Below are 17864 nucleotides of genomic sequence, written 5' to 3'. Positions count from 1 at the left end.
TCTAAACTTACCAATTTGCGACCTTGCCCCAAAATATAGCCAAGATCATGGGCAATGGTGTCTGTGATTTAGGTTATCATTTTATGTTGTTCATTATTAGTTCTCAAGTTCAAAACTGCAGAAGATATTCTTTAGAGAGCCAAACTTCAGGGGACAATCAATGATGTTTTTTCTACAGAAATGAAAACTCGAGGACAGTGTGGAGTTATTTCTCGTTTAACTTTGGGCAAACCTTTACGTTCTGTTACCTTCGACTGGTCTTTCTTTTTAATGAAGCGAAGGTTCAAAACTTGTTACCCCTTTCAAAATTTCCACAAATGTTTAAAGTATGATATTTTTTTTGCTAGGAGTGAATTTTGGTTCATAACAACGACACAGAAATGGCTTTCAGCCATTATACTAAAAGTAGGCCAACTGTAAACTGAGATGAAGCAAAAAACAAATTCAGTGGATGAGGTCCATTGAAGAGGACTGGTTGCTTGGTTGAAAAGCAAGTGAATTGTACACTGTCTGTATTGCCTCTAAATGCCCTTTGATTCCTGGGCTGAAGCATTGGCTGCTCAATGCTGCGACAATTTGTGATTGCATATTATTTGAAACATGTAAACTTTCAGCGTTTGGTGAGATAAATTTTTTAGTACGAATGATCAGTTGAACTGGTTAGAAATATAGGGAGGGAGGGGCTCAGGGAGAGGTTCATCCTACACCAGATCAATCGCATACCCCTCTTTGTAGTCCCCTGCGTAGTTCATTGGTACAAACAAACCTGTTTTCAATCAACAAAGCAAAGCAAATTGGATGTTACGTCATTTTTGGCTGACCTCGGAATGCAATCAATGTACTGTCGTATGGAGTAAATGGGAAGAAAAGTAAACACTATGCACTATCGTTTTAACCAAATATTCCAATTTCATAACTGTGAGTGCAAACTGTTGAGGGGTAACCGGTTTTAGTTTGGAAAAACCTTAGGGATCAAGGTTTCTATGCACTATTAGTAAACTATCTGCCGCAAGATTACAGAAAAACGTCACATGCATCATTACAGACCAATTTATATCAATGTTTGGAAGAGTTAGCGTTCTTTTGGGTAAAAAGGCATTCTGAGAGTTTGCGACACTATCGCTAGATGGCCAGTGGAAGTAATCAAGACCCTTTTCGAAATTTGGCTGACCTCGGAATGCAATCAATGTACTGCCGCATGGAGTAAAAGAGAAGAAAATTCAACATTATGCAATATCGTTTTACCCAAATATTTGGTGTTCTTGACTAAGAATGCAAACTTTAAAGGGGTAACCGGTTTCAGTTTGAAATTACAAGCGTCCAGTAACAACTGAATAGGGAAGAAAAAGAGTTCAGACTCTCGATTTCCATCCATTTTCTTCTCTAATCATCTTGGTTCCACATATCCCGATGTAATCACTCTATTTATTGAAGTATTTCATCAGGTGTAATTGCGGTGGAAGCAATTAAAATAACTGAATCACGGGCCTTCTTTTGATACTTCAGCAACTCAGAGGGATCAAGGTTTCCATGCACTATTAGTAAACTGTCTGCCGCAAAATAACGGAAAAGCGTCACATGCATCATTAGAGACCTATATATATATCAATGTTTGAAAGAGTCGACGTTCTTTTGGGTAAAAAGGTATTCTGAGATTTTGTGACACTAAGGCCAGGTGGCCCGTGGAAGTAATCAAGACCCTTTTCGAAATCGTGGGAAAATACACTAAAAATACGACGAAAGACTCGATACGACCTTGAATGAAATTTAACTATAGTTTTGGACCGTAAGCATGATGGAAGACGCCTCGGTTCATTTTTAGGTTCAGGAGACCATTTAAAGGCGAGTTGGGGGATGAGTTGACCGGAGAGGAAAAAACAATTTGGAGTTATCGCCTATTTAACCCCAGCATTAATAAAGTTAAGAGATTTAAACGGTCTGATGGTTCCATCAATCAGAACCGGGTTCTTCGGACTGTGATGTATTTACAAGAAGTCTTCGTCGTATTTTCAACCTCAGTCAGCGCTACATAACCGGGTTCAGTGAAAACAAGGTAAGAAAAGAACATTTAAGGTTTAACTGCAAAAGTTACATTACTCTGAGGTTTCAGACAGGTTTTACCGGGTCCGTTTGGAATTTAAAAGATCAGTGCACTTACGTTCGACTCGGCTAATTTTGATCACGATCATAATTTGTAATTGCTTGACTACTCTATGGGATTGACGATAGAAATTTATTCAAGAGACGTTTCAGTGAGCCAACCAAGCACATTCCTATCGATTGTAGAGGAATTTCAAAGTTATGAGACATGGCAATATTTGTTGACGCACCAAGGTCTGTAATTTCCGCTTTCACTCAGAATGCGTGGAAATTGCACTTAAATGTTTAATACCCGTACAGGGTGAGGTCTTTGGACGATTTCTGTGTCACTATGTAGCTGCTTTTCATTTAAAACGAGGCAAATATCTGGCAGTTTGAGGAATGATCATTTTAAATGCAAGTAACATTTCGAAACATGCCGTGTTGTCGTGTTCGGACCTGTCCAAACGTCGTGAATAGTTAACATTCAATTTGGTCAACGTTCACTTCGTGAATTACCATTAGATTTCATTTACGCTTGCTTTAAGAACTTTTAAGGTATTCCAAAAGATCCTCTGTCGATTACTTATGGAGTCATTCTTGCTCAGGTTCAACTAATGTAGTTCTAAGATTCCAAGTGCTGATTATTTATTTAAGACGGAACCATGGAAAGTACAGTAAGCTTTTTGTTTTATCATTTTTATGAATCTCTTGGAATTCTGTCTCTAGCTTGAAAGGTGTGACATTCGCTCAATTGCGAGTTGGAAAGAATATAAGAGTTTGATCGCTACTTGAAAGTATGCTCATTCTGAAATTACCCGAAGGGCGTAAATCAATTGTACAGTTGTGGTCACAGTACAGAGAAAAAGCTCTGCACGTGAGTTTAACAATTTATACATCTCAGCGCCCTCGGCAAAATATCAACATACTCAGTCAACCAAATCTGCGTGGTCTGAGAACAGGAAAACCGACCACGAGTTGTTTATGTTCCTGTTTTAAACTCAATAGGGTGAAGAACGCGACAAACAAAAGATTTCACGAGCAAAAAAAGCAGAGCAAAAGCTTCGCACGCGTGTTAAAAACTTTGTACACCTCTAAAACACCATCTTTCGGTCACCAACATTTGTCTAGTCTGACAACGGGAACACACTATTTAGAACTCAACGCCGCTTACACATGTCACATGGTATGCTGAAGTCGAGGTCTGGCGTCGTTAGAGATAGTCGTTGACCAGACTGCTTAAAGTACTTAGTGCCTCAGTCGCGCTTGATACATACGGGTCTCGAAGACACAAAAACATGATCAAATTTTATTTCACATCGGGGCAATTCTCAACCTGAGCTAATCGTTATTGGTACAGCTTGAAATAATAAAAATACCCCTGGCGGGTAAAACGAGGCAAATATCTGGCAGTTGAGGAATGATCATTTAAGTGTAAGTAACATGTCGAAACATGCCGTGTTGTCGTGTCTGGACCTGTCCAAACTTCGTGAATAGTTAACATTCAATTTGGTCAATGCAGATCAACGGTCACTTCGTTAATTACCATTAAATTTCATTTACGCTTGGTTTAAGAACTTTTAAGGTATTCCAACACATCTTCTGTCGATTAATTCTGGAGTCATTGTTGCTCATTAATCCGGTTTAACTAACGTAGTTCTAAGATTCCAAGTGCTGATTATTTAGTTAAGACGGAACCGTGGAAAGTACAGTAAGCTTGTTGTTTTAGCTTTCTTACGAATCTGTTGGAATTCTGACATTCGTTCAATTACGAGTTGGAAAGAATATAAGAGTTTGATCGCTACTTGAAAGTATGCTAACTCTGAAATTACTCGAATGGCGCAAATCAATTGCACAATTGTGCTCACAGTACGGAGAAAAAGCTCTGCACGTGAGTTTAACAATTTGTACATCTCAGCGCCCTCGGCAAAATATCAACGTACACAGTCGACCAAATCTGTGTGGTCTGAGAACAGGGAAACCGACCACGAGTTGTTTCTGTTTCTGTTTTAAACTCAATAGGGTGAAGAACGCGACAAACAAAAGATTTCACGAGCAGAAAAAGCGGAGCAAAAGCTCCGCACGCGTGCTAAAAACTTTGTACACCTCTTAAACACCATCTTTCGGTCACCAACATTTGTCTTGTCTGACAATGGGAACACACTATTTAGAACTCAACGCCGCTTACACATGTCACATGGTATTCTGAAGTCGAGGTCTGGCGTCGTTAGAGATAGTAGAGACCTTCAGCCATTTGCAAAATTATTGAGATAAATACCGATTCCTTTTTAATCGACCTTTTCCTTTCCGTCGTTGACCGGACTGCTTAAAGTACTTAGTGCCTCAGTCGCGCTTGATACATACGGGTCTCAAAGACACAAAAACATGATCAAATTTTATTTCACATCAGGGCAATTCTCAACTTGAGCTAATCGTTATTGGTGCAGCTTGAAATAATAAAAATGCCCCTGATGGGATTCCCCGACCATGGCTGGTCTAACGATGTGCTAAGAGTACATATGACATCACATTTAAACTGAGAAGTAGACGCAAAGTGAATAAAATGCTGTTTATCTGAATGTTGTTCATCTAAAACTCACAATTAATAAATAAAAGTCTACTTGTCCACTTTTCATTTTGTACGCATAGAGGGGTGTCTTAGAAATAAAACAGGCCGCAGGCCTCATCCCGAGGCCCCTACTCAGCTTTTTATGAAAATAAAATAAGACTGCATGCATAGCCAGGTATACTTCGTTGAGAACTCAAAACTATCTGTCGCTTCCGTTCTCTTTTTCGGAATATCACAAAAAAGCGTCATATGCATCGATATTGAAAAGCATATATCAATGTTTGAGAGAGTCAGCGTTCTTTCATTTTTGAGTAAAAAGGCAGTCTGAGAGTTTGTGACACTAAGGCCAGGTGGCCAATGGAAATAATCAAGACCCTTCTCGAAAACGTGGGAAAATATACTAAAAATACGACGAAAGACCCAAACTCAATACAGCCTTGAGTGAAATTTAACTATAGTTTGAATCGTAAGCACGATGGAAGAAGCCTCAGTTGATTTCTAAGTTTAGGGGACCGTTTAAAGGCGAGTTGGGAGATGAGTTGACCGGAGAGGTAAACAACAATTTGGAGTTATCGCCCATTTCCGGTAACATCTTAACCCCTGCAATAATCAAATGAAGAGATTTATACGCTTTGATGGCTCCATCAATCAGATCAGTTTACAGATCTGATTGAGGAAGCCATCAATCAGAACCGTGTTCGTCGAGTTGCGATGTACTTACAAATATTCTTCAACGTATTTTCAACCTTTCAGTCAGCGCTACATAACCGGGTTCAGTGCAAACAAGGTAGGAAAAGAACATTTAAGGTTTAACTGTGAAGGTGACATTACTCTGAGGTTTCCGACAGGTTTTACCGGGTCCGTTTGGAAATAAAAGGGTCAGAGCGCCTACGTTCGACTCGGCGAATTTCGATCACAATCGTAATTTGTATTTGCTTGACTTCTCTCTAAGGTTGATGATAGAAATTTATTCAAGAGACGTTTTAATGAGCCAACTAAGCACGTTCATATCGATTGTAGAGGAATTTCAAAGTTATAAGTCATGACAAGATTTTTTAACGCACTAAGGATTTTTATTTCCGCTTTCGCTTAGAATCTGTGGAAATTACACTTAAATGTTAAATACCCGTACAGGGTGAGGTCTTTGGACGATTTCTGTGTCACTATGCAGCTCCTTTTCATTTGAAACGAGGCAAATATCTGGCAGTTTGAAGGATGATCATTTAAGTGTAAGTAACATGTCGAAACATGCCGTGTTGTCGTGTCTGGACCTGTCCAAACGTCGTGAATAGTTAACATTAAATTTGGTCAATGCAGATCAACGGTCACTTCATTAATTCCCATGAAATTTCATTTACGCTTGGTTTAAGAACTTTTAAGGTATTGCAACAGATCTTCTGTCGATTAATTATGGAGTCATTCTTGCTCATTAATCCGGTTTAACTAACGTAGTTCTAAGATTCCAAGTGCTGATTATTTAGTTAAGACGGAACCATGGAAAGTACAGTGAGCTTGTTGTTTTGTTATTTTTATGAATCTGTTGGGACTCTGTCTCTAGCTTGAAAGACTTGACATTCGTTCAAATATGAGTTGGAAAGAATATAAGAGTTTGATGGCCACTTGAAAGTAAGCTTATTCTGAAAATACCTGAGGGGTGTAAATCAATAGCGCAGTTGTAGTCACAGTACGACCTTTAGCAAACCATGACTGCGACGGAGACAACAACGAGAACACGACGAAACAAAATATTTCACGAGAAAAAGCTCTGCGCATGCGTTTAATAATTTGTATATCTCAGCGCCCTCGGCAAAATATCAACATATACAGTCACCCAAATCTGCGTGGTCTGAGAGCAGGAAAACCGACCACGAGTTGTTTATGTTTCTGTTTTAAACTCAATAGGGTGAGAACTGGACAAAGAAAAGATTTCACGAGCAGAAAAAGTAGAGCAAAAGCTCCGCACTTTGTACACCTCTTACACACCATCTTACAGTCACCAACATTTGTCTTGTCTGACAACTCAACGCCGCTTACACACGTCACATGTTATGCTGAAGTCGAGGTCTGGCGTCGTTAGAGATTGTAGAAATCTCCAGCCATTCGTTAAATTATCGAGATAAATACCGGTTCCTTTTTAATCGACCTTTTCCATTCCGTCGTTGACCGGACTGCTCAAGGTACTTAGTGCCTCGGTTGTGCCTGATACATACGAGTCTCGAAGACACAAAAACGTGGTCAAATTTTATTTCACATCAGGGAGATTCTCAACTTGTACGAATCGTTATTGGTACAGCTTGAAATACTGAAAATGCCCCTGACGGGATTCCCCGACCATAGCTGGTCTAACAGTGTGCTAAGTGTACATATGACATCACATTCAAACTGAAAAGTCGACGCCAAAGTGATTTACATGTTGTTCATCTAAAACTCACAATTAATAAATAAAAGACTACTTGTCTAGTTTTCGTTTCTTACGCTAAAAGGGGTGTCATAGAAATAACACGGGCAGCAGGCCTCATCCCAAGGCCCCTACTCAGCTTTTTATGAAAATAAAATAAGACTGCATGCATAACCAGGTACATTTCGTTGAGAACTCAAAACTTTCTCTCACAGATGGATGGGCGACCAGATCCACCTGCTGGAACACCAATTCAAGAAAGTAATCCAGGAATCCTGGGACCTTCAGGTCAAGATCTGCCGTTTTTTAATTTAAGATATCTTTTTAACAAGTAAAACTGGCAATAGCTTAATTGTTGGATGATATACTCTTATTTGGCTGGTATATACACTTTACAAGGATAGAGCCGGAAATAGCCAGCAAAAGATGAGCAGGCTTTTAAGCGGCCACCGGCAAGGAAAAAAAATTAGATAAGAAGGTGACGCCCTAGAAAATGGATGTGAAAAGGGAAGGATGAGAATATATAACAATAGTAAGACAGGCAAGATAAGATTAAAGAGGAATAGCCAGAATGAATAGTGAGAGAATAGGAAGACAGCTTGAGTAGCTGTTGCTTTAATTAATGACATAACATCTCAGCTGGTTTCTAATTTCAGGTGGGTCATCAAAACCAGTTGAGAAAATTTTAGCAGGTATTTTCTCTTTCTGATGCTGTTTCTTCTATCCACCATTTTCTGTTTATGGAAATTGCGGCATGTATCTGTGAGGTTTAACTTATCTTCCATTGCAATACTTTGCATTGACTTACAGGAATCGATAGAAAATTGTCTCTTCTCCCCCAAACGGTACCGCATTTCGTTAATCGCGAAACAGAATGCGAGGAAATCAGAAAATACCTTTCTCCAGAGCACAATTGCAGATGCCTTCTCATACATGGTGTCACTGGTATAGGGAAGACGACCGTGGCGACGAAAGTGGCAAACGACATACTGAATTCTGGGGGAAGTACCGTGGTGATCTACGTCAACTGCAGAAACATAAAACTTTCCCATGATTTTGCTGAGAAGGCTCTTCAGCAAGTATATCACGCACCTGTGGAGAATCCAATACCTGAGCTGAAAAATCGCTTGAAAAGCCAAGATTTTTACACCATTTTGCTTTTGGATAATTTTGAATTTATACTTTATTTGGATGACAGAATGCAGCTCCCCAAAAGTGAATTGTTACTCCAGCAGAAGAACCCATCTGAGGAAGGATCGAAGATTAAGAATCTTATCAATGACATTTTAATGGTTGCAGGCAAAGTCAAGCTTCTTCTCACCTCTTCAGAGAAAGTTTCTTTTCCGGAATCAGGTCAAGAAATGGTTCATCTGTCACCTTTTAAGCCAGAAGAATCCGTTGAGCTTTTGAAAAGAGTGTGGAAGGATAGGCAAGTCAATACAACTCAAGCACATGACTTGTCAGAGATTTGCAGCGGTATTCCCTTGGTCCTTTACACCCTGGCCTCCTACCACAGTAACCTGCCAAGTCTCTTGGAAGAGATGAGATGTCCTTCGCCTCAAGAAAAATTCGATTTCTTGACAAAGATTCAAACGGTATCAGCGGATAAAAAGATCGACGTTTGTATCGATCATTGCTTCGAGAGGCTTGATTCGAAAGAAAAGTGTGCCCTTATCAGATTTGCATTACTCAGAAGGCGTTTTTCTCTGTCTGAAGCAGTGGAAATATTTCAATCAACGGAGATGAGTGCGTCTCAACTCAGACGATGTGGACTGGAACTGTCCCAGCGATCACTTCTAGAAGAACACATTAATGGGGATGAATACTCCTATACCCTCCTTCGAGTAATTCGTGATTATTGTGAAACTAAGGCAAGGGAGCAGGAGTTTCGTGAAGTGATCCTAGATGCTCGGAGAATGTTTATCCGCCATTTTTTAACCTTTCTGGAAGACATCTTTAAAATGTTCCTGAGCCAGAACGTGTCAGAAGCTATTGCAGCCTTTCAGAAAGATGAAGCGAATGTCATGCAGCTCGTTGAATGGTGCAAAAATGGCCAAATGGATGAAGAACAAACAAGAAGGTGCATTGATGTTTTCAACAGGGTAACGGAGCTACTGGCGAAGATGATGGGAAAGGCCAAATTTGAATATGTCTTCAAATCTCTAAGAAAGAGATGCGAAGAGATGAAAGATCAGACGAGACTGAGCGATTGCCTCACGTCCTTGGGGCTAAAAGAAGTATTCAGCTGTTCCTGTCCTCCAATTGGTCCGTGTGCTTTACACGCTGAAATAGCCAAAGAATACTTCACGCAGGCTGACCGTATCCAACGTAATCTTGGAATTAAAAAAGGGAACAGCCGAGCTCAGTGCCTTGCCAAACTTGGTCGATGTCTCGCCACAGAAGGCTTTTTTGAGGAGGCAAAAGAAAAAGTCCAACAGGCAATCAGAATTCGATCGGAAGGACAGGATGACGACGTTATGCTCGGTGCAACGTATAATGATCTGGGAGGTAGGTGCACAAAATGGTTAGGTACCAAATTAATTTGCGAGCGCATTGATCATACATTTTGCAGGGCAGTTTGTGGGATCGTATTTTAAGATTGTTTTGAGCATTTGCTTACGTATGAATCTTCAAAATCGATGAATAAAGAGTCACAATTGACAATGCGTTACAGATTGTGGCCTGTGCTCTGAGTGAAAAAAGCAAGAGAAGCATCCTAATCCTCCATTATGATTTTAGCCTCTCATTAGTCAAGATTCAGCCTAATAGCCGTCATTCATTTAGTCTGGCTCTTGACAGGATCCTTAGAACACCGAGAAGGTGCAAAACTCTGAAATGTATTGAAAAGTGTCCTTATAATGTTTGTAATCAACCACTAGATAGCATCTAGCATAGTCTGGCATAGTCATAGCATAGTCTGGCCCTTGACAAGATCCTTAGAACACTGAGAAAGTGCAAAACTCTGAAATGTATCGAAAATTGTCCTTTGTTTGTAATCAACCACTAGATGCTATCTAGTGGTTGATTATAAACATTACAAGGAACGAAATCCTTCACATGTATTCTAATGCAAAATACTTTAAAGGGGTCACGGCTACTTCAAAATCTTTTCTTTAAGACAACAAAAATCACTTTTACTACCTTTCTTAATGATCTTCATGGTCAGCCGAAAATGACTAAATTGGAATTATTGTATCTTTGGAATTATTGTAATATTGTATCACTTCTTGAAGGATAAGAATGCTTTACAAATTCAATGATGAAACTGTGATTCCCTCGGTAGTGGTCCTTTCGCTCAAGGGAAATCATGAGCAGGCAATCAAGGTCAGAGAAAGAAAGACGCTACCCATTTACAGAAGAACACTGGGTAAACATCCTTTCACTGCAACCGTCCTCAACAGTCTGTCAAACAATTATTTTGCCCAGGGAAAGTACAACACTGCCGAACTATATTCGAAAGACGCGTTGGAGATTCGGCTCGAGTTACTGAAGGACCATCGAGACACCGCTAAGTCGCTTTTTGACCTTGCGATGGTTCATAAAATGAAGAAAGAATTCGAACCAGCCAAGGTTTGTCTTGAAAGATGCGAGGCCATGCAAAAGAAAATATTGGATGAGGGAGACGACGCTTTTAAAAGGTAAACAACTGTCTATCACTATAAACTTTTCGTTTCATTAGGGCTCCTTTAGGCATGCAGGTGTTGATGAATTAAACATTAACACCTTTACCCACCTCCTTAATTCTTTAGCTACTGAGATCTCATTCTTAATTCTCCTCTCTGGTGGCTTCATATTTTCTTGTGGATTAGTTACAAGAATTTGGTGTTAGATCAAAATAACTTCTACCTGATAAGTTTGAGAATTCTCATTACTTGTTTGCTGGACAATGTGTGGATATTATTGGGAGAAGTTACATGTTAATCACTTCGGGGAGTTAAAGGGTTAAGCATTAAATTTTCCGAGTTTTTGGTTGATGTGCCTTTCCTCGCACAGGACCAGGAAAGAATTGGAAGAATTAAAGGAGCATCTATTGGGAGCCATGCAAGGGTACTCCTGAAATCCGGTAACAAACTCTGACAGAGAATCTCTTGATGTGAACCGTGTAATCTTGTCCAGTTCTGAGTGTCTTCAAGTGTACCAAGGCAGTACTACTTAGAAGTTCCGCAAGAATGATGATACAGTCACTTCTGCGTGACGTCTCCTCTTAAGCAATCGTCTTAGTTTAAAATGTAGGTAGTTATGGAACATTCTTTCTCCGTCACAGACATCTCCATTTTTGTCGAATTTGAGTCTGTTATGATCATGCATCAGTCACATAAAACATTCAGTCATTAACTGAATGAGACTTGAAAACAAGAGCTGAAAATTTAAATGATGGTTGCTATCATTATTATAGTGAACGTCCTAGGTCAAGTTTCACTTCACTGGACCGTTTTAGTTTCTTCGTAATGGTGTAAATAGGTGTGGTTTAAAGAAAGTGCCGTTGTTTTGGACAAGTGAGTCTGGCTATTTCCAGAGATCCTAGCCGGGAAGATTCTTTCTAGGCGTAGTCCTTTCAGTTAAGTGCTAACGATTGTATATATGTATAGATATTTAGAAACTTTTCGGCTTGTTCTTTACTGATTCAATTCAATTTAGAATAGGTGGTATTTCACTAAAAAAGAAACAGTAATCGCAATTGATGGAGGGTAGCCTATCCAAGACATTCAAGGAATTTTAGATATCTTGCCCGTGTAACGTGTAAGTGTTTTACTGACTTTATAATAATGAGAATGGTAACGGTTAAGTATTGCTAACTTTTATTATACCCCATTAGTTTGAGTTAAGAACATTAAAACAACATTTGTGATGTTGCTGACAGCTTTTAAATTCCTTGTTAAATTTTAAATAGATTAAAAAACTGAAATAATCCAACAAGGTCAGTAAAACGCCTCAAAAAGACAAGGTTTCTGATAAATAAGTAATTGTTGGTTGACATCATATAATCATGAGGCTCGATTCGATAGTTTCTACTACTGACACGAACGTCCGAAAGGACTCCATCATCCTCGTTCCCACAAAGGTACAGCAAGACGGAAATTTCGTCTTCAAACGCGAATCAAGGGCTTTGAAAGAGGACATGGGCGCTGTATGCTTTCCTCCGAACTTCGTGTTCGCATTGACTTCGTTCCTTTCTCAGCTAAACCTATCGGCAAATCATGATCCATACCTGTAAAACCCGTCAGACTTGTTTCATACAATTAACCAACAGTGTAAAATAAACTGATCCAGATGTCCAACCACTTCAGTAATAACATCAAAAACAGAACCCAGAGTTACAAGTTTTCTGTGTGATTCTTGTCATTACAGCATGTTCACCGCCTAAAGTTATTTTAAGGTGACTTTCCTCCTTAACCACCAGCATCATCTGATTTCGTGAGTTTTTATTTTTCTTCGCTGAGCATGCGTTCCTCTACCTCTTTTATGGTTCTGTTCGATTAGATCGTTAGATATAAGAGTTTAATTAAAAGATTTTGTGAATACCTCTAGATTTCAGACTGAACACGAGGCAACTGCTTCATCTTGTTAGGGCTTATCCCGGTTTCGTTTGCGATAATTAGCCAAGAGTAACTAACACTTACTGTATAGCATGTCGGTCTATCGGTTCCTCACCGTCACAGTCATCCTCATCATCCTCATTGTCATTATATTCATCGTCATCGTCATTGTCGTCATCGATGTCGATGACGTTATCTTCGATGACGATACCTTCGTTATCGATATGATTGTCATTGTCATTATCATAACCTCGGGCCTCTCGATTCGGAATCCAGGCGGCGTTAACCATATTTGACCATGATGCCTCTTACAGCTGGAATTTGCAAGAATGAAACCTAGAGGCAGTGTTGAGGAAATTTGCAACATTTCACGAGACCAAAGACATAATAATTTTGTTTACAGAAGGTAAGATCTTTACTGTTTTATGTTCGCTCACACTGGACGTGAACAACGCAAAAAGGTTTTAGGGTAAGGTTTTTAGCTGTAAGGTCTTAAAATCGGAAGCAAGTAAATTCAATTTCCTTTGTTTTTAGCAGACTTGTTTCAGACACTGAAAAATGTTTCCCAAGCTAGATAAGGACGCGGCCTGTCGTGGTACCAATAGAAATGAGAAAGAGTATGTCTCTTGACAAGCCCTGAAGCATCGTACAGGGTTACCGTGTAAACTAACCTTTCAAGCTCGCTGATCATGGTAGGGTCATCCAGAACCCCTTGCATGCTTTTTTGAGAACCATCCCGAGATCAAACAGTACGACATCCTCGAGACGTTGAACAAATCTATTTTCCTCAGCTTTTGATAGATCGTAATGTCGACGTATTTCCAAGCCTATTCTTTGTATGGGCTGATTAGCTGTGATTGTCAAAGTCGCCAGAGGTTCGTCGGCTGAAGCAGTTGGCTGCGGAAGAAAGGATTTCGTCGTCGTTGGAGCTTCCTCTCGAGAGCTGCGGCATGTCATGGATCTGACATCGATGATAATACGAAGGGGAGCTGTGATAAGAAGAATTACTTTGGTCAGAATATCATGGTAATCACTTCAACTTCGTCATTCTCTCTGACGAAGGGCTAACACTCCAAACGTCAGCTTTGAAACTCTTTACGGTGGCCAATTTACGTTATCAACTCAGTTGATAATACTAAATTACCTAATCTCTATCCAAGCAAATGAACTCTATTTCACTCTAAATTACCCTGTTACACTCTCCCACAGACGCAGCACCACAGTTTCATAGAAACTTTCTCTTATAATGGCAAAGTAGGCTATATAATTCAATATTCACTGAATTTCTTAAAGTAAGCCAGTCTCTTCCTTAAACCGACCCCCTCCTTCTGCCGATGAAGAGCCAGCCTGTTTGTCACCAATTCGCGAAGCTGTTCATTTTGATTCCCCAGGTCTTGAATTTGCTCCTCCACTCGAGCGAACCCTGATGCAAGACTTTCTTTTGTGATCATGTCTTTCTGATACATTTCCTGTAGTTTCTCGGCATTTCTTGCAGCCTCTGGGGTTAAGGGATCATGCCGCAGCCTGTTGATTGCTTCTTCCCATTCAAGTTTTGTTTCTTCGCTGATATGGGAAGCTATACGTAAAAGGACTATTTTGATTTCATCCCAAAGTGAACAAAATTCTGCATCACTCGACTCTCCGCTGTGAAACCTATGAATATTATCATTGCAGTAAAACTTAATTCTGACGATGTCTGCAGTCGAGCTAAAATCACCTGTGCTTGGGGGACAATCCCATCCGCTGCACAGAGGAGGTAGTTGCGTCGGACAAAGAGTTTTTAATAGTAGAGAAAGGAGGCTGATGTCAAAGTCTCTTCATTCTTTAAGCAATCCTGGTGCTGTATAAACAAGATCACGTTGAGACTTCAGAAGAACGTAGCGCAACTTTTGCCTGGTGGCAGACCCACTGAGTTTGTTGCCAATATTTTTCTCTTGGAAGTGAAAGTGTTAATGAGGTGAAATAATTATCTTATTGGTTTCGTATTCAGGATGGTGACTTCCTGGATCAAATATTGAAAAAGGCTGATCTAGTACCTGAGGATATTTTGGGAGTTATCACAATTGCGGTAAGAACTAGTTTATATTTTATATATATTATGTAGAGCAGATAGTTGGACAATTACACGTGTAGTCCAGGATTAATGTACACAGTATTACCTCAAGGATAAGAAAAACCTTGAATTTTGAGAAAGGGGAATTTTACGTCCAAAATTATGCTGCAGCCATCAAGGCTGAAAAAAGAAAAGAAAGATGTAAAATCCAGCTTTATTTATGGGATTGGATTCAAATTTAGGTTTTCTTGCACTGTGCAGAGAGAGCAAGGAAAACCACATGCTCAAAAGGTAATCCTCCTTTCTGTGGAATAGTTAGACATGTTGCTCTCTATGTATTGTACTTGTCTGGCTATAAATTTCTGTTCAAACAAGACTTTGCATATGCAGGGCTCTAAGATCAATTTTTGGGTTGTGAAATATGTTTCTTACCCAGGTGTCAGTTGTATGAAAATTGTTCTCTTACAGATTTTAAAGGTTTAAGCTACCTTAGAGATAACCACAATATTATACACAGAGGTAGGTGTTGTAACCATGGTAAATTGTTATTGGTACAAAATTGCTTGTTCCATCCAGAAGGCAACATCCTCTTACTAATGAGTGCTGCAGTGTACATCTATTTAATAATATTATTAATGCAGTGTACATCTATTTAATGATAATATATAGATTTAGCCACTGATATAATTATCGAATGATTAACATTTGATTGTTTTTGTTACCGGTACTACTTAATTAAGAGTGTAATGGATTTATTACCATACTGCAAGTTTTTTTCAGTGATGAGGTTGAATGATTATGCTTTACTACTTTTCAGCAGGATTGTTTGATGCTTCTGCTACATTCAGTCAAACCTGTATTAAGCAGCACCATATTAAGCAATCACCCTGTATTAAGCTGTTGGTAGTTTAAGTCCCAAAATCTTTTCCCATGAATTGCTGTAATTTTCACCTAAAGCCTGAAATACAGACAGGCCCAACAGCCTATTTGAACAGTCACTTAAAGCAGAGCCACACAAATAAAACTCAGAGTAACCTTTCAAGTCAGTTCATTCATTCTGTGTTTATCTTCCAAAATCAATGTTAGCACCTTAAGTTAAAATGTCCAAAGGGTATTAAAAATTATCTTTCTTCTTTGGATTGTTAGGAAAATATTATGTGCGAACATCATGCAAGTCATTTGCTGGTCACCTTTATTGAACAGTCACCCCACCATTCCCCATGGGTGACCACTTAATACAAATTGGACTGTAGATTGCAATGGGCAACCATCCAACTCACTTCTTGACAAAGATGTGAATCAAAGCAGTTGAGATATTGCATGCCTTCTATGATAGCTTTCCCTTCATTATTGATAGTGACCTAAAGTTGTGAGACAATTGATTAAATAAATTTATTTATCATTTGTACACCCTTGTGAACTGAATTCCCGGTTTTCTGGGAATTCCTAGGAATTCTCAAAAATTCCCAATTATGCAAATTGGAACTTCTGGGAAAGGAAGACTCCAGTTTTGTGAAGACTTGGAATTCCTAGGAATTCTCAGCTATACAAACTACCTATAATTTAAGAAGGGTGGAATTCTTGGGAATTTCTGGGAATTGAATTTGAGGCAATTTAAATACCCTGAGGTCCACATAAATTCTAAGAAATTTTCAATACCTTGAATGTGAAGGTTTTAACAAAAAGAGTAATTTCAGATGCTTAAAACTTTGGCTCAATAAAAGGTATGCTATACAAAATTTACCAAGAGATATACATACATGTATATGTTTATAACTTAAAGATCATGAAATTTATTATTCAAACTAAGTTTTAGTAAATCTCTACATTAATATGGATTTTCTCATGAACCAGTAGTCAATTATGTTAAATGGAATTGTCAATTAACCCAATGTACTCATATCACAGATTTGCTTTCTAACCTCAAAGGATTCTTGGATTCCATGATCATAAAATATCTTTATTGTGATGCAAAATGTCTCATGTTCACTGATGTGCCAAAATCATCAAACGTTCATTAGCTGTTTCTTGGTACACAACTTCCACAATAATTAACAATAATTACATTGTTATCTACACTTAAAGAACTTTGTTAGTTATGAACTTAAGTTACTTCCCTAACCTACATTACTGGTTGCCTTTGTTAAAAAACCTTGGAACAGTCAAGCTCAGTTGCCTCAAACACTGTCAGAGACTTTTTGCTGACATTTTTATTTTTTGTTGACATTATTTTTTTCTTTCTTCATGATTGTTGTTGCTGTTTTTTTTTTCAGTTTTTTTGCTCTGTTTTTGTGACTGATTGCTGTAATCTGTTTTGCTGATTTTATTCTTACAAATACTTGTGGATCATCCACACACTTTGCAAACATTTGGCATGCAGACAAGACAGAGGTCGTCAATGTTCCCTTTGAGAAAAAACTCCTTTTAAATGACGTCTTCAGTTTACGTTATTTGAAACTCTGATCTGAAAATATTTTTAAAACAAGACTTGTTAGTAGTGAGAAGTACAAACCAAGTTTCCTTTCATAACTTAATGTCTTATGTGTCACAATCACTGGATCTCCCAAAAAATATTACATCTTTTTATTTTTGGTGCAAAATACAAGTCCTTCTTTATATACAAATGAAAAGTGCAAGTCACACTTCAATGATAACAGCTCTAAAGTTTACTTGTTGTTCTTCTCTGTCTGTCAGCTATCAACAAAATTGTTTTATACTTTGGACAGTGCACAACTACTTGTGGACCAGAGTTCCAACGCACCTCTGTAATCGCATATAGTTAAATCTGTCTCTTGTACAAATGTTTTTCCTTTGTAAGACGCACTGGGATCATCTATGTATCTCTTATACTTCCTAATGTGGTATCCTTCTTTTATAAATATGAGGGTAAAAGACGATTTGTAATCGCATTCAAAATTGTGATTGGCTTGTGTTATTTCTCACCTTTGCCATGAACACAACTCAAGTGAGTTTCGAGTCTTTGTTTCCTCGACAACTTTCTGCCACAAATCGTGCATTTGTAGTACAATCGATTCTTGTCGATTATTTCTACATAGAGTGAGCTCACATCATTATTTATATCACCAAGGTATCTATCGTCTAGAAGCGTAGAACCGGTCGGAGAAGTCAGAACAAAGTTGTGCACTTCAATTAACACTGCAATCGGCAAGCCAGCGGATTCACTTTGTTAGCCAATGACAAGTCGTAAAAGGTCCACGTGATCATGCC

The 17864-nt window shown here is 38.8% G+C and overlaps 2 protein-coding genes and 1 long non-coding RNA gene across 5 annotated transcripts in view; 2 read left to right on the top strand and 1 right to left on the bottom strand.

Annotated features, from left to right (window-relative positions):
* Window positions 1–17864, top strand: part of LOC149046405 (uncharacterized) — a 78346-nt gene that overhangs the window by 29582 nt on the left and 30900 nt on the right. The gene's annotated exons all lie outside the window — the stretch shown is intronic.
* On the top strand, window positions 6236–11899 carry LOC149046409 (uncharacterized). The gene is made up of 5 exons (XM_089203221.1): window positions 6236–7334; window positions 7703–7738; window positions 7857–9554; window positions 10330–10684; window positions 11040–11899. Exons 1-5 carry the CDS (start codon window positions 7262–7264, stop codon window positions 11101–11103), a joined length of 2226 nt encoding a protein of 741 aa, XP_089059347.1. The 5' UTR covers window positions 6236–7261; the 3' UTR covers window positions 11104–11899.
* LOC149046408 (uncharacterized) lies at window positions 11834–17791 on the bottom strand. Of its 2 annotated transcripts, XR_016185695.1 has the most exons (3): window positions 17580–17791; window positions 12668–13572; window positions 11834–12515 (listed from the first exon to the last, which is right to left on the bottom strand). It is a non-coding gene; the product is annotated as an uncharacterized LOC149046408 (long non-coding RNA). The 2 variants fall into 2 exon arrangements; XR_016185696.1 differs by lacking the exon at window positions 17580–17791 and adding an exon at window positions 13903–14725 and having other exon boundaries at window positions 11834–13572.

Source organism: Pocillopora damicornis, chromosome 4 (assembly GCF_964200805.1).
Source record: "Pocillopora damicornis chromosome 4, jaPocDami1.2, whole genome shotgun sequence".
Lineage (NCBI taxonomy): Eukaryota > Metazoa > Cnidaria > Anthozoa > Scleractinia > Pocilloporidae > Pocillopora > Pocillopora damicornis.
The sequence above is the reverse complement of the archived record's forward strand: the minus strand, read 5'-3'. Positions and strand labels throughout refer to the sequence as shown.